We start from the raw sequence: 27,247 nt of genomic DNA, 5'->3' as shown, positions 1-27,247 counted from the left end.
ACTTAAAAGCGTTACAAAAAATCACTTATTAGTGACAGCCAAATAATCGTCACTAATAGAATTATATTAGTCACGGTTCTATAAGCCGTTACTACTAATGCATGTTGACTGTAAAAAAGTCAACAATATTAGTGATGGTTCTCAACAACTGTCACTAAAAATGGATTATTAGTCACGGTTCTTATAAACTGTCACTAATAGTCCTTTATTCGTAACGGTTTACATAACCATCATTAATAATGTTTTTGTTGACTAGGGAAAAGTCAACAATATTTGTAATGGTTTATTAGAATCGTTAGTAATAGTCTATTATTAGCAATGAATTTGTTAAACTGTTACTAATAGTGTTTTTATTTAAAAAATATAAAAATTATTTGTTTAAAAATATTAGTGACGATTTTCAAACCGTTACTAATAGGCTAGTATTAGTAACGGTTTTTGAAACTGTGACTAATAATACATTTGTTGACTAGGAAAAGTCAACTATATTAGTGACGGTTTATGAAAATCGTCACTAATATCCTATTATTAGCGACGAATTTATTAAACAATCACTAATAGTCTTGTATTAGTCCCTCCACTAATAATGCATTTTTTTTTATCGAGAAAACAAGTAGATTAGCTTATAGATAATCCAAACCTTAAAGTTAGGCCTTCCCACAGAGATAGAGATGGCGAAGGAATCACATCAATCGTCGTGCCAGAAAAAGACCCATGCGAGCCCCATTACTGTTCTAGGTGGTGATTAAGTGGCCAAGATGCATAACAAATGAGAATCTGGATAAGTTAAAAATAAAATACAATGAGAAGAGCATGTCCTAGGTTTAATGGGACTAAAACCCTTACACATCATATTATATATATAGCTTTTCGCCTAATTAGGAAGTCCCAGTTAATTTTATCATGTGCGGATCGAAGATTTTTCTAATTTCTTTGAGATAGACTTTGTAGTATTATGCAAATTAGGTTTCATGGAAGCATTACTCATTTTAAGCTTTTTCAATGAATTAGGTCTTGAAGATCTTTTCTCCCTTTTCATAATAGAAGCAACAACCTCTTTCAAATTTGAAAGAAAGATCTATATGTCGGGGCATGGACTAGGATTGTTCTTAATATAGTGGACGAAAAAAATAGAAGAGTTGTCATTGATCGATAGTGAATATTGGTTGAAAAGATTCTTTAAATTTAAACTTTTTCAAGTTCATACCTTTTGGAATGACTGTGTACAGACCAGAGAAGGTGTAATGAAGTTATGCAATAATGATTGGACTGATTATTTAAAGCCAATAGAGTTTGAGAGATTTTTTGAAACTGTTCATCACGTACAATAAAAGGAATGGGATGCATGAAAGAGAAATAACGTGCTTTGTTCAACTGTCTATGCATATATGGGTAGGTTTCTCATAAAGATAATTACAATTCAGTAGGGTCAGTAAGTTAAGAGGCTATATATCTTCGTAGCGCGCAGTGGACAAATAATTAAAAAGAGTTGTTGATATTGTCTAGTATGCAAAACTTAACATCGCAAATGAGAATCTGGATGGAGTTGAAGATAAAATACAACGACAAGAGCATGTCCTAGGTTTCTTGCGCACAGAGCCCTTACACATCATATTATATAGTTTTTCCCCTAATTAGGAAGTCCCACTTTCATCATCTGCGAGCGAAAGATTTTTTTAGTTTCTTTAAGACATACTTTGTAGTTGTAGACACCATATTTTTGTTCGGACAAAATACAACAAAATTATTATTATTATTATTATTACCACAAAAAAAAAAAAACAATAAAAATAAAAATAAAAAGATAAGAAGCAAGGGGGCGGAAACCCTAGGGTTCCTCTGCTCCCCCTCCCCCTTCTATAAAAAAGCACAACTCTCATCTTCAACGACATAACCGGGGGCGGAGCATTCAAAAAAAAAAACCTAAGCTTGCTCTCCTTCACTCTCCTCTCCCTAGCAAGCCAGCCCCAACCTCAATTCCATTCTCCTCCACAACCATCCAGCCACCACCCAGCCTCCCACGACCACGACACCATTTTGACACCATTCTGGCCACACCTCTGCAACAGTAATAGCAACCGCCGCCACCATTCCTCTGCAGCCCCACTCACCTAGCCTCCCTCATTTGCAGGCATCACTCACGGACAGCAGTCCCTCCGGCAAACCACCCGTTCTCCCGTCGACATCTCACTTGGACTCTCAGGCTCTCCCTCACCATCACAGTTTTCTACAGCCTCCACCCTCACGAAGCAGCTCTCCACCTCCCACGGCCACAACAGCAACGCCAGAAGAGTTCTCTCCACCATCGCAGCAGCCTCTTTTCCACTGTCGCTGTCGTCCATTTTCCTCGCCGTCACCGTCGCCACCCCGCCGTTCACCGTTGTGCCCATCTCCCTTTCCGTCTCTATCTTAGTCATCAGAGCTTAGGCGACCCAGCTCTGTTAGCACACAGATTTTTTATTGTGGAGGTAAGAATTATATGTTTAATATTTAAATATGATAATGTGTATTCTTTTATATATGTGAGTAATATTTGACGTCGGGTAGGATTGTTAAAATTTTTTTTATTGGCATGTATTCAAGGTATTTATTATACGAAATTTTTATTATCGTATATCACTAGAGTTTTCTTTTATTATTACTGGTATGTATAAAAGTTTTTAATATTGTTTATCGTTCATAATCAACAGTGTTGTACATTCAGTTTTAATAATTATTATTTGTCATTGTTACCTTGTTCAATGTCTTTATCATTGTTATATGTATGCGTGTATTTTGTAGTTATATTATTTCTAGTTTTGTATTTATTGTTAAATTATTTAGGTTGCGTTGTTATTATTTAGTCTTTTAGTCTCTATTTAATTTCTTTTTCCTGTATTATTATCGCTGTGATATCGTACATACTTAGGATCTAGATTACGTCATGTTCACATTTATTAGGATTTTGATCACTTCATAGTATTTTTGTGTACTTGTAGGGTTTATATTGTTTTCATATAGATTATGTATAGGGTTTTTGATTGGTTTCCATGTTTAGGATTCAATTACTTACCTATAATTTGTGTGCTAATTTTAGCGATTCCATAGTGATTTTAAGGGTTTCCATATGATGTATATTAACTTTTAGGCTTCTATATTATTAGGTAGAATTCAATTTATTTACCTATTTATTTTTAAGTCTCCCATTTTATGGCATATTGGTTTCTCTAGAGATTATGTATATTTCATATTAGATTTGTGACTTGAATTATTTCCATAATTTCTTTCTTTTTCTTTACATGTTTATATATTATATATAATTTATTGAGTTCAATTATTTCCATACTATAACATATCAATAGGGTTAGATTGATTGTTAATACTTGGGGTTTTATCATTGAGATTTTGACTATTATGATATATAATATTTACGTATTATGATTTATAGTATTAGTAGTATATTATTTTCTTTATTAGCTATTTTAAATTTCGGTAAAATACAGAAAATCATAAAAAATAGAAAATTAGGAGAAAATTCTAAAAATATTTATGACTTGACTTTCATTGTTTTCTTTACTTGTCTTTTTGCTATTTCAAAATTCAACAAAGTGTGGAAAAATATTTAAAAAAACAGAAAAATAGAAAATAATCAAGAAAAATATTTTGAGACTTGTAAATCATTTTTTGACACCATTTGAGTTACAAAAACCTCCCAAACTAGTATTTTCATATTTAGAAAAATCTTATAAAATTTCCAAAATTTGGGAGTGTATTTTGTAAAGTATTTTCTTGATTTTCTTCCCTATGATTTCAAAAGGGGTAGGGGCTTTCAAGCTTCACGTACCTTAGTTCTGAGAGAATATATATATTATTTTTATGTGTATTTCAAAAATTTACTAAAAGGGAGTAGTTTTAAAGATTTTTTTAAAATTTACTTTGAGATAATTTCATAATTAATTAGGTACCGTTCGTAAGAACGAGCGCGTAGGGGGTGCTCGTACCTTCCCCTCATGTAACCGAACTCCTAATCCCAGCTTTGGTAATGCAGACCGATTCTACCTTTAATTGGGTAGTAATCAAGTGTTCTAACCACACTAAAAGATTAGTGGCGACTTCATTCCTGTTTTTACCAAAAATTTAAACCACAATTTTTATTTCACCGACCCCAAGACACACGCGCTCCGAGACATCGCGATAGTAGTGTTAATGTGCATGCAAAGGTTTCACAGAAGCATTACTCATTTTTAGCTTCTTCAATGAATCAAGTCCTGAAGATCCTTTGTCATTTTTCCTAATAGAAACATCTTCTTTCAAATTTGAAGGAAAGATTTATATGTTTGGCCATGGACTGAGATTGTTTTTAACATAGTGAATGAAAAAAATGGAGGAGCTGTCATTGATAGTGAACCAGGCGTACGTACAGATTACCAGGAGTCGTCTAAGTGGAGGAATTTGAGGTCGGTATCGGCCGCAGTTAAGCCGTAATGAGATTTTGTAGTAGCCATGTCGGTTCATGCATGGGTGGGTTGCTCGTGAAGATGATTACAATCCAAATGTGTCAGTAATATGAGACTATCTTTGTAGCAGTGGCTAGATAGGAACTATTGCTACGGCTTATACTGTCCAAGAAGAAAGAACGTCACTATTATATTAGTGACAGTTTTTAGAACTGTCACTAATCATTCATCTTAATTAATTAAGCAACCCATCTATTAATTTCATTAATAAAATTAATAAAATATAAATTAGTGACTAAATATGGAATTATCAAAACACGCGAGAGTAGCTTAAATTTATATTTAAGTTTGTAATTAATTATTAATTCGGGTAATCGAATTAAAAATTTATATTAACCGAGCTGAAAACCAATGAACCAAAAAATTGGTAAAATTGTAACCGAATCAAATCGACCCTATTTATTGACTAAATCAAATTAATTGAAATCGGTCGCTTAATTTGGTGAATTCGGGTTTCCCTAAATTATATGCTCACCCCTAATTAGTACAATATATTTAATTTTAAATGACAAACTATTAGTGATGGTTCTCTTAAACCATCACTAATAACAAACTATTACTGATGGTTTTTATGAGTTTTAGTGATGGTTTTAAAACCGTCACTAATAGTCTGGTTAATATCCCAATTTGACCCAATTGTGCGAGCCCCTCGATCATTTTCCTCCTCTCCTTTCCCTCCCTGCATTCCTTGCCAAAGCTCGCTGAAGCTCCTTCCGTTGCCGTTGTTCGCCAAAGCTCCTCCCACCGTCGTTGTTCGCCAAAGCTCCTCCCGCAACCATTGCTCGCCGAAGTTTGCGAAAGCTTTTTGGCTATGTATGTGTGGCTCTACGTCTTCTTCTTCTTCTTCTTCTTCTGCAAACCGTGAGTTGTCCATGTGTGCGTGCGTGGTGCGTGGGTCTCAATGTGTGTGACTATGTGTGCGTGCGTGTTTGTGAGATACCATAGAGGCTTCATTAATACAATGAAGCTATTAATTGATCATTGTTCTAGATTTAAAGATAGATTTTTTTTTTTTTTTATGTATATAGGATGCAATAAATTTTATTTAAGAAAAAACATGTTTGTGGGTTGCCTATTATTGTTGGTTAGAATTGTTTTGTTTTGTTTTTGAATGTTTTGTTGCTCTCTTGAAAATAATCATTTTGAGTTTTAAAATTATCTTAATGCTCTAGATTGGATTCTCTTTATTGTTTTTCTTCTCCTAGTTTTCTTAGGTTTGGGTAGTACGAAAAGGAGTTGAAATTACACACATGGTTGCTATAGGACTAAGCGCAAAAAGAAGTTTGGGCAGATGCACTAGGTAGTAGAGAGAGAGAAAAAAAAATTAAGAGAAATTGAAGAGAGACTTAAGAGAGAAAGGGTTAGGGAGAGAAACCAACATAAAAGGAACGGTGGTTTTGATTGCTTCCAACAAGAGTTTAAAGGAGATGCCCATGAGGTGAATGAATAGTGAATGAAGATAGGCTTGGCTCACACATTACAAATAACCCCATACATGAGTATGTGAGTGAGTGACTGAGTGAGTGAGTGAGGGGCTAATTGAGCCTAATTGGGCCTTAAGGTATGGATTTTAATTGTTAGTTTATGTTTGGGTTGAACTAACTCAAAACCCAATTGAGCCTGATATAGGTAAATTAAAATGGGTCTTGGGTCTTAAATTCAGTTGGGCTTGGTTGGTTGGGAGCCTAAACTTATTAGGAATTGGGTTTTTGCTAAGTTAAGTTAAATTAAGGCTAGTTAATTAGGCCGAGCTCAATAGGACTTAATATGAGAATGATTCAATCTTGTAAATAGGTCTGGCTTGGGCTAGTACAAGGCAAATGGGTCCACGGTCAATGGATCCATTGATAAAGTTGACGTGGGTCCTAGGTCTTCAAGTCTAGGGTATTTGGATTTGAATTTATTTTTAGACCCAATTATGGTATTGGTGATTGCTAGAGAATTTTTATTCAATTTTTTTTTAAATCAGTTTGAATTTCTACTCTTAAGGAATACCGATTCCCTTGAATTTTTAATTTGCTGAAATTAAATAATTATATCTCTTTGATGGATAGTTTATATTTTGACATGAACTATATTGGATTATACTGAATTGCTTAAATATCCTGGATTGTATATTTGTATGGAACGTCAACTGCATGGTTGATGCAGTATTGTGAAATGCATGTTAATAGGTGATAATAGGAGTGCATGCTAATTGAATTGAATGTCATCTACATGGTTAATGTAGTGACTTGTGTATTGCATGCTGGTAGACATTTTTAGGTTGTTGCATACTTAATGTGAATTATTTGTTGTAAATAACTAGGTTTTTGGAGCATGTCCTTATGGGAAAATTTTCTATATACAGGCAGCATGTTACCTAAATTTTGTTAGAATTTTCCCAAAATAATCCAAAGTCCATAAACCATGCACTAAAATGAATATGCTATACTGCATGCTAAAATATTTTTGAAAGATATGTTTGTATTTCAACCATTCTTGAATTGTCAAGAACAATTCAAGCGTGATTCAATATATAGAGTAAGATTTAGATATGGGAGGGGAAACTTCACTTATGAATAGAAACATTGGCTATGACCATTTTGTGTTAATTGACAATTTGTAGAAAACTTGTCCCCAAGAATAGTTGTTGAATTCCTACATAAGCAGACTACCATATCAACACAAGTTTGCATTTTCCCAAGCTTGTCTTCAGAGACATACATGAGGGGAACCATCTTGTTGGATTCTAAAGAGAACCTGGAGAAATTATGAAAATTTTTGGAGAATCCAAATTACATTATAACATCTTCAATAGGAAGGTATCTACAAATGCATTATTATTGTTGATTGTACAGTGTCCGCTTTTTTTCTCTATTTCTATATCGGATTATATTGGATTTGGAGTAATTGCTTTCATTAGAACTTATATTTTCCTTGTCAGTTAGTTTTCATTATTTTGTTCATTTTCTACAAGTCATGGGTAGCAACTAAAAAGATACCAAGGCATGAAGTGTTTAAACCATTAATTGGAAACCTGAAAGAGAAGTCCCTAGCAATTTCTTTCATTTTTTTTATTTTATTTTTAGGAAATATCATTAACTATAAAAATGAGATTTTGTGCTACTATTGGAGCTCTGTTGTGGAATTGCATAATTGATTTTATGATTCTCATCTTGCAGTAGGAATTATAGAGCCCAAATGCTATAATTGGCAAAGAATTAAAGTTCTATCAGTTAGGAATTGTAGAATATATGATAGCTAAGTAGCTAAGGGATTTTTCGTGGAGTTTGCAAATCATCAAAAGTGAATGCACAAGAGGCTTGCATTGGAAGAGAAAAAAATCTTGAACCCGTCTGTCCCAAAAGTTCTTGTGAATGTGTTATCTATACCTATATTATGGTAATGTTCAATGTCATTATTTTTGTCGATACTTTTATAAAATTAGTACATGCATTTTTGGTTCATAACACACACAATGATCTTCCTAGCAAATCTTGCTATAAAATTTAGTCCAAGCTTGAATACCTTCTCGACTAGTTGATCCTCCACACTTGGGTCTATGTAACTAGATATTATATAATTATCTATATATTCAAGAAGTTCAATATTCCTATACATGTTATAAAGCTTTGTGTCTCATTTTTGCAAGCTGAGTGTGGTCAGTCCCAACACATCCGTCACATTGACGTGGACGTGTTGAAGCTGACAGATCCCAAAAACTCCTCCCTGATTGAAAATTATACATTTTGAGGTAAACTTATTTCATTTTAAGCATCCAAGTGTCCAATTTGGGCATGCAAGGTCCAAACTGATTGGGTTCAGTCCTGACACGTCCGTCACATTGACCTGCACATGCCGGAGCTGACAATGCTAAAAAACTCCTCCCTGAGAGCTTTTTCCCCACTTAGAAGCAAAGTTAAAATATGAAACATAGTAACCTTAGTTCATTTTAAGCACTCAGGTGTCTAATTCAAGCATATGAGATCCAAACCAAGTGGGATCAGTCTTAGCACGTTCGTCACATTGATATGGATGCGCCAGAGTTAACGGTGCCCAATAACTTCTCTCTAGAAGCTTTTTTTACACTTAGAAGAAAAGTTAGAATACAAACATAATAAATTTAGTTCAATTAAAGCACCCAGGTGTCCAAATCATGCATAAGAGGTCCAAACCGAGTGTGGTCAGTTCTGACACGTTCGTCACATTGACCTGGACGTGTCAGATCTGACGAATCCCAGAAACTCCGCCCCAATTGAAAATTATATGCTTAGAGGCAAACTTAGTAAACTTAGTTCATTTTAAGCACTTAAGTGTCCAATTCGAGCATACGAGGTCTCGAAACTGACTGGGGTCAATACTGACACATCTGTCACATTGACTTGGCTGTGTCAGAGCTGATGGTGCCCAAAAACTCATCTCTAAGAGTTTTTTCCTCACTTAGAAGTAAAGTTAGAATATGAAACATAGTAACCTTAGTTTGTTTTAAGCACTCAAGTGTCCTATTCTAGCATACGAGATCCAAACCAAGGGGGATCAGTCCTGACACATCCATCACATTGAGATGGACGTGCCAAAGTTGACGGTGACCAAAAACTCCTCTCTGGGAGCTTTTTCTCACTTAGAAGTAAAGTTAGAATACAAACAAACTTAGTATACTTAGTTCATTTTAAGCACTCAGGTATCCATTTCAAACATATGAGATCCAAATCGAGTGTGGTCAGTCCTGACATATCCGTCACATTGGCCTGGACATGCCGGATCTGACAGACCCCAAAAACTCCTCCCCGATTGAAAATTATACGCTTAGAGACAAACTTAGTAAATTCAGTTCATTTTAAGCACCTAAGTGTCCAATTTGGGCATACGAGGTCCAAACTGACTAGGGTTAGTCCCGACACGTCTGCCACATTGAGTTAGACGTGTTGGAGCTGACGGTGCCCAAAAACTCCCCCCAAGAGCCTTTTTCCCACTTAGAAGTAAAGTTAGAATATGAAATATAGTAACCTTAGTTCATTTTAAGCACTCAGGTATCCAATTCGGGCATACGAGATCCAAATCAAAGGAGATAAGTCCCGTCACATTCGTCACATTGAGATGGACGTGCTGGAGTTGACGGTGCCCAAAAACTCATTCCCATAAGCTTTTCCCCCACTTAGAAATAAAGTTAAAATACAAACAAACTTAGTAAATTTAGTTCATTTTAAGCACTTAGCTTACAATTCGAGCATACGAGGTCCAAAATGTAAGAACCCAAACTCTGATATAGGGAATTAATTAATTAAGAGAAAGGTAAAATTGGAATTTAAGTAGGTTTCGTCGATGAAGCCAGAGTTCGTCGACGAAGGTTTTGTAGTTCTCGGCAACGAATTTCAGGTGCTCGTCGACGAGGAGAAGCCGAGAGGTTTCGAGAAACTGGGAATTTCAGGCTCGTCGATGAGGTCATCGCTTCGTCGATGAGAATGTCATTCGTCGACGAGGACAGTTGAGTCAAAGATACTATAAATATATTTTTTCATTAGTTCTCAGCTAAGAAAACTCAAATTCTCTCTCTATCTCTCTAGAAACTCAACGTACTCTCCCTCTCTCTAGATTTCTGTGCTATCGGTTACGAGAATCATTGATCCAAGGTTACCACGAGGATCGTGGCTGGATTCTCTACAGGTTCTACGGATCAGATCTTTGTTTTGGGCGTTTTCGAGTTTTGACTCGAAATTGAGGTAAGGCTCAGTTTTCAGTTCTGATTCAGTGGTTGTGTAGAGAATAGGGTTGTGAGCATATTTTGTATTGTGGTGTGTAGGTTTTGGAACTCAGTTCACTATTTAGGGGCCTTGGAATTCAGGATTTGTCATTTAGGAAAAGGTAAGAGGATTCAATTTATATCAGTTATTTTTGAAATCGAACTCGAGCAGTATTTTCAGGAGTTAAAGCACCGGCTGGTTACTACTCCGTTTTTGACCATTCCTTCGGGGGATGGCAGATTTGTGATTTATAGCGACGCGTCTTTGAAAGGTTTTGGTTACGTGCTTATGCACTAGGATAAGGTAATAGCTTATGCTTCTCGGCAACTGAAGGATTATGAGAAGAATTACCTTATGTATGATTTGGAATTAGCTGTTGTTGTATATGCACTGAAGATCTGGCGACACTATTTGTATGGTGTGCAATGTGAGATTTTCAATGATCACAAAAGTCTTAGGTACTTTTTCATGCAAAATGAGTTGAATATGAGGCAGAGACGGTGGTTTGAGTTGATTAAGGACTACGATTGCACCATCAGTTATTACCTAGGAAAAGCTAATGTGATAGCCGATGCGTTGAGTCGGAAGTCGGATCACGTGGTAGTATCTGCAGTTGTAGCTTAACATCACATTAGACAGGATCTGGAGAGCTCAAGTATAGAGTTAGTGCATGGTGATCATCAGGCTTTTCTTACCAGTTTGGTGGTCCAGCCTACTTTGTTTGAGCGTATAAAAGTCGCGCCAGCTAGTAATGCCAAGTTAGCTGAGATTGTAAAGAAAGTGCAGCAGGCGTTGGCTGCGGACTTTAACATCTTTGAGGGAGGTGTGTTGAAATTTGGGACTAGGCTATGTGTTCCAAATGACGATGAGATCTAAAGGATGATTTTGGAGGAGGCGCATCGTTCGTTGTATATAGTACATCCGGGTAGTACGAAGATGTATCGGATTCGTCTAGTGGAGTGGTATAAAGAGGCAGATTGTTCAGTTCGTGGAGCATTGTCTGATGTGTCAGCAGGTGAAAGCTGACATCAGAAGCCGGTAGGACCGTTACAGCCCTTAGCTATTTCGGTGTGGAAATGGGAGCATATTTTCATGGACTTTGTGACCGGATTGCCGCCAGCACTTCACGGGCAAAATGCTATTTGGGTGATCGTGGATGGGTTGACAAAATCTGTTCACTTCTTACCGATGAAGGTTAACTACCCTTTGAGTACGCTAGCAGACATGTATATGCATGATATAGTTAGAATGCACGGAGTACCGATGTCCATTGTATCAAATCGAGACTCGAGGTTTACTTCTCAATTCTAAACGAGTTTGCAAGAAGCATTGGGGACGAAGCTTACTTTCAGTACAGCATTCCACCCCTAGACTGATGGACAATCGGAGAGGACGATACAAATCTTGGAGGATATGTTGCAGGCTTGTGTGTTAGATTTCAGCGGTAGCTAAATACAATTTATGTCACTAGTAGAGTTCACTTATAACAACAGCTTCCAAGCTAGTATCAGGATGGTACCGTTCGAGGCTCTGAATGGTTGTAGGTGTTGATCTTCTCTGTATTGGAGTGAGGTTGGTGAACGTCAAGTGTTAGGACCTGAACTTGTGCAGCAGACATCTGAGAAGGTAGGTTTGATCCGAGAAAGGATTAAATCGGCTCAAAATCAGCAGAAGAGCTACGCAAATGTTCGCCGCCGTGAGTTGGAGTTTGAGGTGAGGGGGTGAGGTATTTTTTAGGATCGCTCCAATGAAAGGGGTGATGAGATTTGGGGAAAATGGCAAGTTGAGCCCGAACTGCATCGGACCATTCGAGGTTCTTAAGTGAGTGGGTCCGGTAACCTACATGATTGCACTACCCCCAGCACTCTCAAAGGTCCACGATGTGTTTCACGTATCCGTGTTGAGGAGGTACGTGTTGGATCCTTCACTTGTTATTAGTTACAAGAATATGGAGATTGGGGATACTTTAGCGTACGAGGAGATACCTGTTCAGATTTTGGACCATAAAGTTCAGAAGCTACGTACCAAGGACATATCTTTGGTGAAGGTATTGTGGCGGAATCACGAGGTTGAGGAAGCTTCTTGGGAATTGAAAGCAGAAATACACCGGAATTATCCATAGTTGTTCTGAGTTATGTACATTACCCTACTTTGTATTCGAATGGGTGGTTGGTCTTGGGGAGTGTGTGTATTTGTGAACTCCTAAGACAATTTATGTTTGTAACCATAGTGTTCCTCCGCCATAAGTGAGGGTATGTATATATTGTGATGGGGCTACGTTGTAGTAGTTGTCAGTTTCGTTTTAAAGTTGCATGTTTGTGTTTGAGTTTATAAATGAGAGATAGCAAATTTCGAGGATGAAATTTTTGTAAGGAGGGGAGGTTATAAGAACCTGAACCGTGATATAGGAAATTAATTAATTAAGAGAAGGGTAAAATTGGAATTTAACCAGGTTTCATCGACGAAGCCAGAGTTCATCAACAAAGGCTTTGCAGTTCTCGACGACGAATTCTAGGTGCTCGTCGACGAAGAGAAGCCGAGAGGTTTCGAGAAACTGGGAATCTCAGGTTTGTCGACGAGGTCACCGCTTCGTCGACGAGGTGTCTACATGGGCTTGTCGATGAGGACGCCATTCGTTGACGAGCATAGCTGAGTCAAAGGTATTATAAATAGATATTTTCATCACTTCTCAACTAAGAAAATTCAAATTCTCTCTCTATCTCTCTAGAAACTCAACGTACTCTCCTTCTCTCTAGATTTCTGTGCTGTCGGTTGCGGGAATTGTTGATCCGAGGTTACCAAGAGGATCGTGGTAGGATTCTCTACAAGTTCTATGGATTGGATCTTCATTTCAGGCCTTTTCGGGTTTTGGCTCGAAATCGAGGTAAGGTTCGGTTTTCAATTCTGATTCAGTGGTTGTGTAGAGAATAGGGTTTTGAGCATATTCTGTATTGTGGTGTGTAGGTTTTGGAACTTGTTTTTCTGTTTAGGGACCTTGGAGTTCGGGATTTGTCTTTGGGGAAAAGTAAGGGGATTCAGTTTATGTTAGTTATTTTTGAAATCGGACTCGGTAAAACTGTGGTTCATGGTCCTGTGTGCGTTGTGATTACTCATTTGGGGGCATTTGACTGGTAAAATTATAGGTTTTCCATGTTACAGTTTTGGGAAAAAAGGGGTATTGGGTTACATCCTGAGTTTTGTTGGAAGCCGTAGGTATATGGTGATTTATACTGTATAATAGGGATGACCGTGCCTTGACTTTATTTAAACTGTATATGTTTGGAAAATCATGATTTTTGGATTACCAAATGGGTGTGGTTATCTGGTTATATGAGCATGCATGGTTGTGTTTTGGTGGAATGTAATTGGAACTGGGTTCTAAGTTGTTCTAGGTACTGAGAGTGTCCAGCTTTATATCCGAAAGCATATGAAATCGCTGGCCATGTTTGGCAAGAGTGTCCGGCTCTATATCTGAGGGCGTGAGCCTTGTCGGCTGATCACCGAAGGATGTGGATACACCAATTTGTACCGGTACGATGCCATGGGAGCATGTGGTTCACCATGTGCCGGGGACTCCGTGTATCGTAGGCCGGCTACAGGCCGACGCCGGGTATTGCGGGTCGACTACGGGCTGAAGGGTGTGACGACACCGGGTTGATCATGTGTGTGTGCGTGTGCATGTATGCACTGTTTTGAAACTAGTACTGGAACTGCATTTAACTGTGTATTTTTTGCTGTCATGATAACACTCAAATGCCACACACTGATATAATTTGTATATGCCGTATTGAGAGCTGTCTCACCTCTGCCATATGTACATATTTTTCAGGCCCGTCGAGTAATCGAAACTAATGTCCTGGTGTGGGAGCGTAGCGGTCAGTGTACTACGAGAGGTACTTGGGTAAGTACTAGGACTGTACTGGGTGGTCTTTTGGTGGTTTTGGCTGACACCCGAGGTTGTGTGGTATTTTGTGGAGTTTGACTCCTTTGTATAGACTCTGGTATGTTACTATGTATGTATAGAAAAACTTATTTTTCGTTGTGTATATGGTTGCATATGAATGTGTATAGGGTGCCTGGAAACCCCACGGGGTCAGACTCTCATTCATCGTACTGTATCTTTGGTGATTTGTGTAATACAGGGACATATTAGATTACTATTTCACCCCTGGGTCCCATTTTCGGGTTCAAGGCGCAAGAGATTGTTTTTCAACATCATTGTTTGATGGAACCAACTACACATATTGGAAAGCTAGGATGTAGGTGTTCATTAATCTCATAAGGGCAAGAATCGATTAACAAATGTATGGTAAAGAGTAGATAAAAAGAAGAACCTAAGGCATGAGATTTTGGACTCATATTTTCAGAAGTAACATTCAAACTCCATTTGAGAATTTATTTCATGTAATTTTTGTAACTATAGAATCAGAAGAAGATGGATGTGTTGAAAAATAAGAATTGTAAGTTAAAACAATTGATTGGTAAAGATGAATATGCTACAGTTAAGGAATTTTATTGGGATATACTACAAGCAACAAGATTGTTCTTTAATAAAAGAACTCATAATTGAGAAGAGCATTTATGGGAAAATATGTCCAAGCATGGAATTGATTGAGGATCTCTCTTGCTTGATTTTAATATATTATAATCTTGAGAAGTGAGTTGAGAACTCCTACTTCCTTTGTACAAATGTGTCATGCTATATGAGAAAGAAAAAAAAAAAAAGGTAATAAGGGAATGTTTTGGGGGATGTTATGAAAAAGAAAGCCTACAGAGTTCATATAAAATAACTTTTGTAATAGTAAAAAGGGAATTAATGCTTAATGTGTTGAAGATACATGTCAAAGTTTGTAAGGGAAATACATGTGAAGAAAGCAGGAACTAAACCTAAAGATGAATCAATTGAAACTACAAAAGGATAAATAGTTGCCTTAGTAGATATAGGAACATGTATAAATATAGATGAATCAATTGAAACTACAAAAGGATAAATAGTTGCCTTAGTAGATATAGAAACATGTATAAATATAGATGCACCAGCACATGTAACAACAGATTGAAACATAGATGCATCTGCAGATGCTGAAACAAACACATAAATAGATGTAAACTCAAGAAAATTTATTTGAGTGATCACTTTTTGAAGACTTGCTCCTCAAATATCGATAAGGATTAATTCTCATCTTATGTTAGGTTCGATTTGTGATTAAAGGCTATATCTTATTAAGAAATCTATTTGTGCACTTGAGGAAAGTACAAATGAGTCTTAGAAGATTACTATACAAGAAGAACCGAAGAAAATGACAATAAAACCTTGCTTATATAGTAAAACAATGCTAATTATGTAGGTATATGTAGCTTCTAATGCTACTAAGTTACACTTGGGTGAAGAATCAATTCCTATCAAACCTTAGAGATATCATTTGATTGTAGTTTAAAGTTCTTTGATGCATCTCCTGGATTGTAGCATCCAAAATGAACTGAATTAATTTTGTCAAGATACATAGTTATTGACCTCATAGGATTCAAAATTGATAAGAAAGCACCAATGGGAAGTATCCATTTATAGGTCCATATCTTAAGAAGATGTGATGTCGGAGAAAATAAAACATTACAATTAGGGAACTAAAAACCAAATAATTAACATTTTATCTAAGAATATCGAGTTTAAATAAATATTAAATGTGTTTTTAAGTTCTAAAGTAAGATTATTTCAAATCAAAATGGGGAGAGAGGTGTTCCAAACAGTAGTTTGTAGGAACCTTTTGATCCTTCAACATCCCAAACCCTAACCCGTTTTTCTCTTTTTGAATCTCAATTGCCTCCCTTCACATTCTACTATTGTACCTGAAATAAGGAGAGGAAAAAGCTATAGTCTAAGGAGCAAGGTTATTGGAGGAAGTTCCTCAAAGAAATAGAAGATGACTGTAGAGGTGATAGATGACACTACCATGGAGAAATAGAGCTCTACTCACCATAATCTTACCCATTCCCCTAGTCATCATATAGACTCTTTGCTCTAGTCTTCAGACCCTAGTGCTCCATCTCAAGTTATAATGAGAGCCAAGGTAAGAAACCCATAAAATATAAATCTTAAGGGAGAAGAAGAAGAGTATGCCTACCGATTTCCATCTTTAATTATAATAGGACCAAATTTCAAGATATTCGTCACACCTAGAGGTTAGTATCTTTGTTGAAATATCTTTATTAACAATGGGTTGATTCCTTCTAGGACAATAAACTTTGAATACTTTTGAAAAAAATGATATTTATAAAATTTCTAAAGAACAAAGGTGGACCAAGTTTTTGTCAGCTGATGTCTATGTGAATAATGCATTATTAATCAATTCTAACGTTGAGCAAGCTAAAACTCCAATTTTTCCTATTCTTATGTCATTTATGTTTCAACATAATATAGATCTAAAATTTATAGGCATGAATGTTAGGAATTGGGGATGGTCCATAACACAAACACAAGCAACCAATCACAAGAAACACTGGAGTTACGTGGTTCAGCCAAACTCGGCCTGCGTCCACGAGAGAGAGGAAGTTTCACTATATCAATAGGAAATATAGTGAAGGAGTAACACACTCAAACTCAACTTTCAGCTTAACCTCTCTGTCTCTCAATCATAGTTTACAACACACAGCTCACTTGCTCACACCACCGATTACACTTATACATATTCCTCTACAACACACAACCCATTTGTTGGCCTAACAACGCTTATGAATCTTATTTTGATGATAACAATTCAAGGGAATTTAACATATTTTGGTTAAGTGATGATATTTCAGGAATCAAGTATATGAATTCAAAATCAAAAGCTTACAAGTTTTATTGAAAGTTTATACTCCAAATACAGATGGTCAAATGAAAGCGTAAAGAATATTTTTAGCTTCGATTCAAAGAATAGAAAAATTTGATGAAGCTTAAAGTATATTGAAGTTAAGACAAGATGGACTCAAAGAAAGACCAACATGAAGACTTAGTGCTTAAAATGTTTTAAGTCTTAAGAAGTTTTATGTAAATACTTCATTTAATGTCGATATGGATGCATTGAAGCTCTTAAGTTTCATTATTGACTTAAGAGACCAAATTTTGAAAACCCTAAAAAATGTTTTCAAAAATCTCAAAGCAATATGGCAAGTATAAAAGTTAACAAAAGTTTTTGGAAACAAAATTGTAAAAGCATATGTTGTTTCACGATCAGGCAACTGACATGTGGTTTCATCTGGGTTCATCTTGAAAGTCTCATACTCGCTTGTGAGCATGTCAATTTTACTATCTCTAACATTTGTAGTTCCTTCGTAGGTTACTTCTAGCTTGTCCCAAATTTTTTGGCTGACTTACATGCCATGAACCTATTAAAATCATGAACATCTAAAGCATAATATGATGCATTCATGGTACTAGAGTTTACTTACATCATTTTGTAATCATTGTCGGTCAAGTCTTTTTCTTCTTTAGGAACTTCTTTGTCATCTACAGTTTTAGTAGGAATGTAGTCACCATGTGTGACAACCTTCCATGCTTTCCAATCCATGGTTTGAATATATATCCTCATTCTTTGTTTCCAAAAAGTATAATTAAGTCCACAAAAAATAGGTGGTCTAGTTGAGGATTGACCCTCTCTAAAGGGAGCTACTCTTAGGTGTGCCATATAGATCTATATATAAGTTCTAGTTAGGATTTGCTACAACCCCGCTCTGATACCAATTGAAAGTTAAGGTGTAGTCCCAAAAGGGGGGTGAATTGGGTTATTAAAAATTTTTTTTTAATTATTTTCAAGAATCTTTAATCACTTGTTACTTTATCAACTACACAGCTTGAAGTTAATTACTTAATCAATCCACAAACCAATACTTAACACACCACAAGTGAAAAAAACTTAAACAATCAACCAACCAATCAACAACTAAAGTATAAATCACAAAATACCCAATTAATATATGATATTCAGCCCTTTGACAAGTTTCAGCTTTTGTAGCCCTATGAATATATGAGTCCGTTTCAAGCCCTGTATTGAATGAAATTTGTTTGCACTCTCTTAACTAAGATTTCCGCAAACGATTAGACAATGTACTCCCTTTTGGATTTCCGCAAAAGTTTAATCAAAACATACTTTCTTATATTAAAAGGCTTCTTATTCTCGGTTTTGTTTTTCAGCAACCTGCACTTTGCATAAACTCCACACAATATATATATATATATATATATATATATATATGTATGTATGTATGTATGTATGTATGCTGAAAGTAAATAGAAGGGAAAGACAGACACCGAGATTTTTAATAGGTTCGACTTATCCCCAGCTTACGTCCTCGCCTTAGGTCAATACCACCTAAGGATTTAACTAGAACACTCCTTTCCGGGCATAGCAAACCGTTACAAGCAATACCCCACGCTTAGTCACTTCTTCAATAGGTTAAAGCAACGCCTCTCCAAGTGATACCCCATACTCGGTCAAACGATCAAACAATCAGGAATCGTTCAAAGAACTACAAGAAACAAGAAACAAGAAACAATATGGTGTACAAATACACTCTCACAACAGAACTGATTAGTACAATTTAAAAGCACTAATGTACTTCAATATTTAAATATCAAATTAAAATAGATTAAAGCTTAAGAATGATTTCACCAAGTTCCTTTTCCATATGAGAATCAGCAATTAGAACTTAGAGTGGGATAATCAGCACTTCATATTTTCTCAGCAATTCAGTTGTGCAAAAAGTGAGCAAGAGAGTTTCAGCAAAACTTTCAGCTTATGAATAGATTTTGGAATAAAAGTATTTTTGTGTTACCCAAAATTACTTGAAGTGTTTCCTAAGTTTTCATAAAATTTGGAGCATAAGAAACCTTAATTTGAATTTTAAAACTTAAAAAAAAAAAAAAAAAAAATTAGCTGTTAACAGTGTTCAATAAACTGAAGTGTCGGGTTCAGTCTTTTGAAGTACTTTAAAACTCAGTAAATTTGAATTAGAAATAGGTTTAGTTGACTAGGCTGACCACTTCAGTTTTCTGAGGGTGTACTACGTCTTCTGTTTTTCAACAGGAAATATTTTAGCAGACTGAACTTATTCTTCAGTCTTTTGAATAAATTCTTTGGTTTTTTGAAGTGAAACTTCAGTCGTCTAGGCAGTTCATTTTTTGATTTTTCAGTTTAGTTTTAAAAATTCTTTTTGTTCTCTTGCTTTGATTACTTATAAAACATTTTTTGGGTTTTGAAATAAAGTCTCTAAGTTCCTAATCAACCCCTAAAAAGTTTCAAAATATTTCATGAGATATTTTGATATGAAGTACTTACATCATTGATCTTAAAGCCTAAAAACTCTAATCTTCAAGTCTTCCATGGTATTTTGCTTTATGTCCCTTTTGACTTGAGCTTGAGTCAGTTTTAAATTCCCACATACACTTTACTCATGTTGGTGTTGCTTGAGCTTCTTTTGGATCACTTATAAATGAGGCTTTTAAGTCCTTAGTGATCTTGAGCTTCCCATTCCTTCTCTTTTGAACTTTGTCTTTTCTGAAACATCATCATTCTAACAAGCACATATTAAATTATCCTTCATTTGTTATTATCAAAACAATATTTGAAAGTCATGTTAGGCCAACACGACAAAGGTGAGCCCTAAGGTCAATCTATGGTTTTGAGCATATAAGTCTATCATGCATGAGATGCATTTATTACATACCACAATATTACAGACCGAATAATGAAACAAAATGCATTTTCAATTAAAAACAAATGTCTTCTTCTTTTACTCTTGACTCTTCATGGAATGCGTCAGATACATATGATCTTGGAATTTCTTCTACCTTCCAAGTCCCTTGATCTTATGTGTGCTAAAATTTAGACCTGTTTAGATACTTAAACAAACATAAGATACTCGTGATTTGTCAGCATCAAAATAGAGATCGAACTCAAAAAGTCAACACACAAGACAAAACTTTTGGGTCCATTGTTGGATTGATTAGGGTTTTCATTATTTTGACAAAATGAATAATAATAATAATAATAATAATAATAATAATAATAATAATAATACAAACAATGAAGAGAGATCAACCAGCTAATGCATGAAAAGGCAAGTCAAAATACCAAACACAAGTAATTCAATTCACAATCAAAGCGAGTGATGCAATCCAATCAAAAATTGCCCAAAATAATAAGAAAGATTGCATAATAGCCCCTAAATCAAGAAAATGAGATCACATGAGACCCTTGCCCTAATCGAGAAAACGAAACTAAGCATATTCAACCCTGATTTCCTATTTTGCAAGGTTTTATCTTCCTAATTTACGAACAAATAAAAAAAAAATGAAAATCTTTATGTACAAAAATTCTCAATTAGTATTTTTCAATCCTTTTTTTAAACAAATATGAAAACCTAATCTATGAAATATATAAAAAAAAAAAAAAAAACCTTAGAAAGCTCCTTTAATTTTCATACATTTTTTAAAAATATTTTTAGATTTTATAATTATTTAAAGTGAATTAAAATGAAAAAAAAATGGTAAAATAACGGTAATAATAATATAATTCTAATGAAGAAATAAAGATCAAAACAATTTGTGACCTTCCAATATTTTTTTTTTGGAGCTTTTAAGGATAGAAGCAAATAATAATAATAATAATAATAATAATAAAGCTAAATCACTTGATAAAACTATCGTAATAATCTTCCATTTTTCTAGTATTTTCCACCTTTAGGTCTTTTTAAAAAAAATTAATAATCATAATATTATTAATAATAAAAAGAATAGATAGATACACAAAAGTCATGAAATAAAAGACTATAAAATAAAAACTAAAATACTATATTTTTTTAAAAAAAATTAATTTTTATTACTTATCAATAATTTAAACTAAAAATGGAAATAATTTTGGTGTGCACATGCATGTGGAGAATGAAAGGCACCATTTTCTTCAACTTAGCTAGGGTTTCATCCCTATTTGTTGCTACCATTGTCACCAAGGCTTTTGCACTCCTTTAACTAGCCCAGTTCCAGTGCTACCTACCAATGGACACCATCATAGTCATTAGAAAAGCATTGTCGACTACCATAACTAAATCGAAGGTCTTAATTGTGCAATGAAGCCCCCTTTGTGTACAATATGTCTCCTTTTCACAACTGGAGAAGTAGCTACCAACCATTGTCATTCAGGTGCTTGCAGCCCACAACCACCAAAAACCACTTCCAAATACCCGCCCTTGTCATTGTTAATGAATCACTAGCCAAATAGATTCCAAGGCCATTGGAAAACTCAAGGGACATGTTGCTACATATTCTTCTCTTAGCTAGTTACATCAAACTACATAGGTACTTTGGCTAATATGTATAGGTTGTCACGTCGCTATTACAAGCCAACGCCTGGTTCACCACTAGAAACCATTGTCATCTATCATAAGTCATTGCCAAAAGTAGGGAAACCATGTTGGCAATCTATACTATACTAAATGACTTCCTATGGACGGAATGTCTCTTTAATATTACTCTCTCTCTCTCTCTCTCTCTCTCTCTCTCTCTCTCTGTGGAAGAAGAGAAGGAAGAAGAAGAAGAAGAAGAAGAAGACCTTAGAGAAAGTAGAAATTATACCTTGATAAGCACAATGAAGTGAAGAAAGCCCCAGAAAACCAAGAAGGAAACCTTCCTTAGTATGCTTTGAATGTGTACTTCCCCTTAGGTTAGCTAAACGTGAATTCCCCTTTCTTGGTGTATCCCGAAGTGTTAAATGTGACCCCCTCTTTAAGCCTCCAAAAACTATTTCTATAGAGCAAGAAAGGGTTAAGGTTTTATCCTAATGAGCCCTCTCCCAAAAAAATCCTTTAGGGTGCAAAGAATTCCTTAGTTGTCCAAAAAAAAAGTGGTGGACACTTTTTCCTCTTTTCTCAATAGGAAAATGTTATCTAGGTCAAGAATGTCCTCCTATTCTAATAAAAGGATTATATAGAAGTTCTAAAATGCGAAATTGAAGCTTGAAACCACCCTAAACCCAAAATGTGTTTGCTAAAGATCAAGAGATGAAGGGCCCCTTTTTGATTGCCTTTTATTCACTTTTGCTTATTATTTGCTTAATTAACCCTTGAATAAGACCAAAATTTGGTCTTGAAGCCCTACAAAAAGCATGTTGACTTGTTAGTATTTAGAAATTGAAGTTCAGAGTTAGCCTAGACAAAAGTGGGTGTCAACAAGCACCATCAAATGTTTGAGGTTTTGAAAACTTTACCATATTCCATCCATCATTTGAGGTGTTTCCAACAACTCAAAATAAAATGTTTACCCTAGTGGTCTTTCCTTAGTGTTATATAGCATGGTTTTCCATTGCATCATGCAACTCTTTTTCTTCAAATCAATAATGGAATCTTGTTTAGATTTTGGGTTCCTTCAACAACATAGGTAGCCAAGTGGTTCATCTCCATGCATGACAATTTCACCAACATGGAACTTGGGGCTTTAAGTCATTGAAGTACTCATTTCTTGGAGTGATGATTCTTTGGAGGAGTAATTTCCCACTAGTGATTCAATGTACACAATTGAAAAATAACTAAATCATGAAATGGTAAACCAAGCTTTGATAATAGTTGTTGATCGGTGCAAAACTGCAAGCGCAGAGTATCATAGTTTTATAATATAGTGATGTGAAGAGTATCGTCCTTAGGGATTGATGTCTTAATTTTACCAAGTACCGAAATTGTACTAATCTTGATTTTATTTAGAAAGATTAATAATTTTAGAATACAAAATTGAATAAGGTTACTTTAAATAAACTATTCAAGAAAAAATAAAACTGGTTGCCATGTATCAAATTAATGAGGGGGAAAACTTCTAGGAAACCGATTTCTCCTAGTTTCTCACTATGCTTTACTCATTTAGCTAATTCGACTTCGTTTTCTCTGCTTGTTAGCAAATCTCTAATTGTTTTTCCAAAAGCTTCTTTCGATAGTCAATCAGAACCTATTCTTGTTTATTATTTAACATAAGAATATGCAAATTAATAATGGAAGAATGCAATAAGACCCTCAATTTTTTTAACTCTACGTAAGTTCATACAAGTCTTTCGATCTCTATATTCACCTAAGTTGAATTATCCTATATCTATCCTATAATTCCCCTTTTTGGTAGCAAATCAAAAAACCAACATCATCTAATTAATGGCCAATTAGTTAAAAGCATTAAGCGCAGAATAACTCAGACAAACAATTAAGAAAACTACTTTAGATTAGCATCGAAGAGCAAGCATAGTTTAAAACTGGGCTACATCATTTTCCTAGAATACAAAATTTAGTTCATGTTGAAAATTAAATCAAACATAAACATTTTCACCATGTGTTCTTTTATTTGGAGAGTAGAAGAAAAAACAACACCCACAGCACCACCGTCGCACACCGCAAGCACCCCGAGCACCACCGTTGTTCGCCGCTTATTGGTTCCCAAAAAGATCTTAACTTTTCAGCGTACCGCCAACCACCTTTGTTGTTCATGTGTTGTGTTTGTGCAGCACCCCAAGAGAAACCAAAAAATATCTCCTCCCCAAGAGCAACTGCTGCCCCCTTGTTCGACCTCCTATCCGTGCGCCCCCCAAAAGAAAAAAATAAAAACCCTACTTTTCTTCCTCCCCTCTGTGCGTCGCCCCCCAGCAAGCTTTATCAATTTTGGCACATGGGCTCCCTGTCCACATGAACGTGGTCACATCAAGTGGGCTGCCTCTCCTTTGCATTTTTAAGCCTATTAAAATCTTATAAGCCCTTTTTCTCTTCTTTTTATTCCTCCCAAGCATAGCTCCAGCGCCCCTCACCAATTGAAGACCCAACCCCTCAATGCATGGCTAGGTCAAATCATCTTTTATTGGTTAATTAGGATAATCATTACACTTCTTTTATTGCCTTCATACCACCAATGGGAATTAAACTCGAATAATAGTCCATGAACTAAGTCTATCTCTAAGGGTGGTTCAGTCTTCACAACTTGAGTAGGTTACAAGACCTAAGTTTCTATCTCCCCACTAGATGTCACCTCTAGGCTAACAAGTCAAAAACAGAGACTAGTGTACAAAGAGTATCCAAAAAAAAAAAAGTTGAGTTTCATAAACTCTAAACTAACGTCAAAAACTCAAAAGAGATAAATGGCTCAACAATACCTCACAAGGTTTCATAGTCGCCACAGGCGCTCTCTCAGTGCTCACAAGGAACCCTAAGTGCTACAAGTCACGTGAACATGTATTTTCAGCCTTATGAGATACCATGTAAATATAAGAATTTATATAGTTAGATTAACATGAATGAACTACCAATCAATTCTTCAAGGAGTTACAAAATCATATAAAGAGAAACTATACATAAATGACTCAAGTGTGCAATTCTTAGGTTATATGCAAGTATGTGAAGGGTATAAATCAGTGTTAATTATGGCATAAGTCAATGTAATTTCTCAATACTCTTTCTTTCTTTCTTTCTTTCTTCCTTCTTTTTATTATTATTATTATTATTATTATTATTATTATTATTATTATTATTATTATTATTATTATTGTTAATTAATACAAAACCCAGAAAGTGGACGTGCACAGTGTCATATGCAAATTATCACCCCCCCCCCCAACTAAAGTGGAACATTGTCCTCAATGTGAAAGTATAAGGGAAATAGAATAAATGTGCACGGGAGAAGTAGAGTGTACCTGAGTGGAGAAGTAAGGGAAAAGAAAAACTGAAACTATAGAAAAACGTACCTGAAAATAAACTAAAAATAAAGAAAGGTAAAACAAAATGAAAAGAAGGGAAAGAAAAACATCACAATCGATCTAGGGGAGCTTCTGGAGCAATTTCATCTTGTGGGTACAAGTCTATAAATTGAACCGACGAGTCTCCAAATTTGAGTCGCCACAACGAATTTATCTTGTTACCTACGCAAAATTTTGCCTCAAATAAATCAATACATTCTAAGGTACCAGACAAAACATGTGCAGATTGTTTTCCTTGTTTTAACAACAAGGGATCTTTATTCAGTATATTTTCCAAGGATTTCACTTCTTTAAGAACTGATCTTTGAGGCAAAGGTGTCAAAACAGTTACCTTTGGTTCATTAGAAGCATTAACATTAAAAGTTTTACCTGATTCCTTGAAAGTTAAATTCTCACCAATCTGCTTACCTTCTTTATCGAGTGTACCCATCACCTTACCACTACGGGGATTTGATTCAGCATTGCAGTCCTTGAAATTTAATCTAGTAGGGAATAATGGTTCCATGGCTGTCAATCTCTGAGGGTAAGGTACCATAGTTGGTACTCCTTACTGGTCTCAATATCCACGTTAACTGACTTCTTCAATTATGGGCTTACTTCCTCTAATTTTTCTTTGACCCTATTTATCTCAATTGTAACTTCAGGTGTCGGGACAACTATTGGTCTGTTAGTGAGTATCTCAGGTTAGGGAACTTCTTTTCCACTTCTCGAAGTAATAACGGCATTCGTTATCTCAATAGAAACATTATGTATTTATTGTTGTTGGTGCTGGTATTCTTAAGGATTAGACTAAGGTTCTACCGAAAATTTCTCTTTTTCTAAGATATTCAACTGCGTGCTCATCTCATTAATAGTGTCCCACAATTCATTCATGGCCTATGTGTACTGATTGTTAGTTGTGACTTGAATTTGCATAAACTGCTGAAAGGCATCCTCAAGAGACTTCTCCAATGGAGCAGGTGCTGCATAGATTGAAATTATGAAGGTGCATAACTTTGAGAGATTTGTTGTGACTCATACTGATACTGAAAGGCAGTATGATGATATGACGACTGATAAGGGGGTGCATAGGATTGGGAAGGTTGATTCCAAAGTTGTTCTATACTATTCTCCTTTTCCATCTTCATAGCCTCCACTCTTCTAGTGAGTTCAACCAGACGTGCCTCAACACAAAAATCATCTTTCAGTTCATACCACTCTCCACCATGTATTGCTCTCAATGATTGAGCTGCAATTGGTCTTCTGTCAATCCTAGTGTTCCATTGCTGAGCATAGTTAGCTAAATGATCCAAAAAATCCAATGCCTCATCAGGCTCCATGTCGAAGAAATATCCTGAACACATAGTATGAACGAACTACTTTGATTCAGGAGTCAACGCAATGTAGAAATAGTTGATCAGGCGTCAAAATTCAAATCCATGGTGGGGACACATACTAACCAAATATCTAAATATCTCCCAACTTTCATGAAATGTCTTATCAACTCCTTCCATGAATCGACTGATCTATTCCTACAAAAATTTAGTTCTCTCTAAGGGAAAAAATTTATGTAGAAATTCATTTCACCTATCAACCCAATTAGAGATAGAACTAGGTCTAAGAGAATTAAACCACGTCTTAACCTTATCTTTCAATGAAAAAGGAAATAGACGCAATCTAATTGTCTGATTAGTAGCAGTCTCATCTATGAATGTAACACATGCAAGCTCAAAATCAGTTAAATGCTGATACAGATTTTCACACTTCATCCCATAAAATTGAGGTATCACAGATATCATTCTAGGCTTGTAGTTAAAGTTCTGTGCATTCTCAGGCAATATGATATAAGATGGTTGTGGGGTTCGTGTGGGCTGCACAAATTCCAAAACCATGCGCGGTGTAGGTGCAGCCATATTTTCTTCAAAACTCAATTTTTTTCTTTTTTTTTTTCTTTTTTTTTCATGAGAAAAATTAAAATAACCGGAAAAACACTGGTTTGAAACTAAAACTGACATTCCCCGGCAATGGCGCCAAAAACTTGACTCACTCTAAAAAATGAGCAGCTTAGAAGCTATCCCAAGTATAGGAGTTTTGTCATGTAAGATTTAGCCCAAGTGCCAAATCGTCTCCTCGAGGAATGCAGTTTAATTTCAAAATTTTGCGTAGTTTCAATCGAAAATGAAAAGTCACCGAACACAGTTCAGATTCGGGTTTTTCAAGGTGTTTGAGATTTTCTTTTACTAATTAAAAGAATATGCAAATTAAATTCTAAATCCAAACACGCACTAAGTTGACAATG

The 27,247-nt window shown here is 35.5% G+C and overlaps 1 protein-coding gene across 2 annotated transcripts in view; it reads left to right on the top strand.

Moving 5' to 3' along the window:
• LOC131162002 (proline-rich receptor-like protein kinase PERK14) overlaps positions 1–14,430 on the top strand; it is a 29,367-nt gene extending 14,937 nt beyond the window's left edge. Inside the window, exons 3-4 of one of the 2 annotated variants that reach the window (XR_009138666.1) lie at positions 2,132–2,468; positions 14,049–14,430. Coding sequence is in view for 1 of the 2 variants with exons in the window: in XM_058118090.1 (XP_057974073.1) it covers positions 2,132–2,413 (282 nt within the window). In the remaining variant the exon portion in view is untranslated. Of the gene's footprint in view, positions 1–2,131; positions 2,637–14,048 lie in introns of those variants that run through there. The other variant, XM_058118090.1, reaches the window with a different exon arrangement.
• Positions 14,431–27,247: the final 12,817 nt, after the last annotated feature.

This window comes from Malania oleifera, chromosome 8 (assembly GCF_029873635.1).
Source record: "Malania oleifera isolate guangnan ecotype guangnan chromosome 8, ASM2987363v1, whole genome shotgun sequence".
Taxonomy (NCBI): Eukaryota; Viridiplantae; Streptophyta; class Magnoliopsida; order Santalales; family Ximeniaceae; genus Malania; species Malania oleifera.
This window is presented reverse-complemented; position numbering and strand designations above follow the sequence as displayed.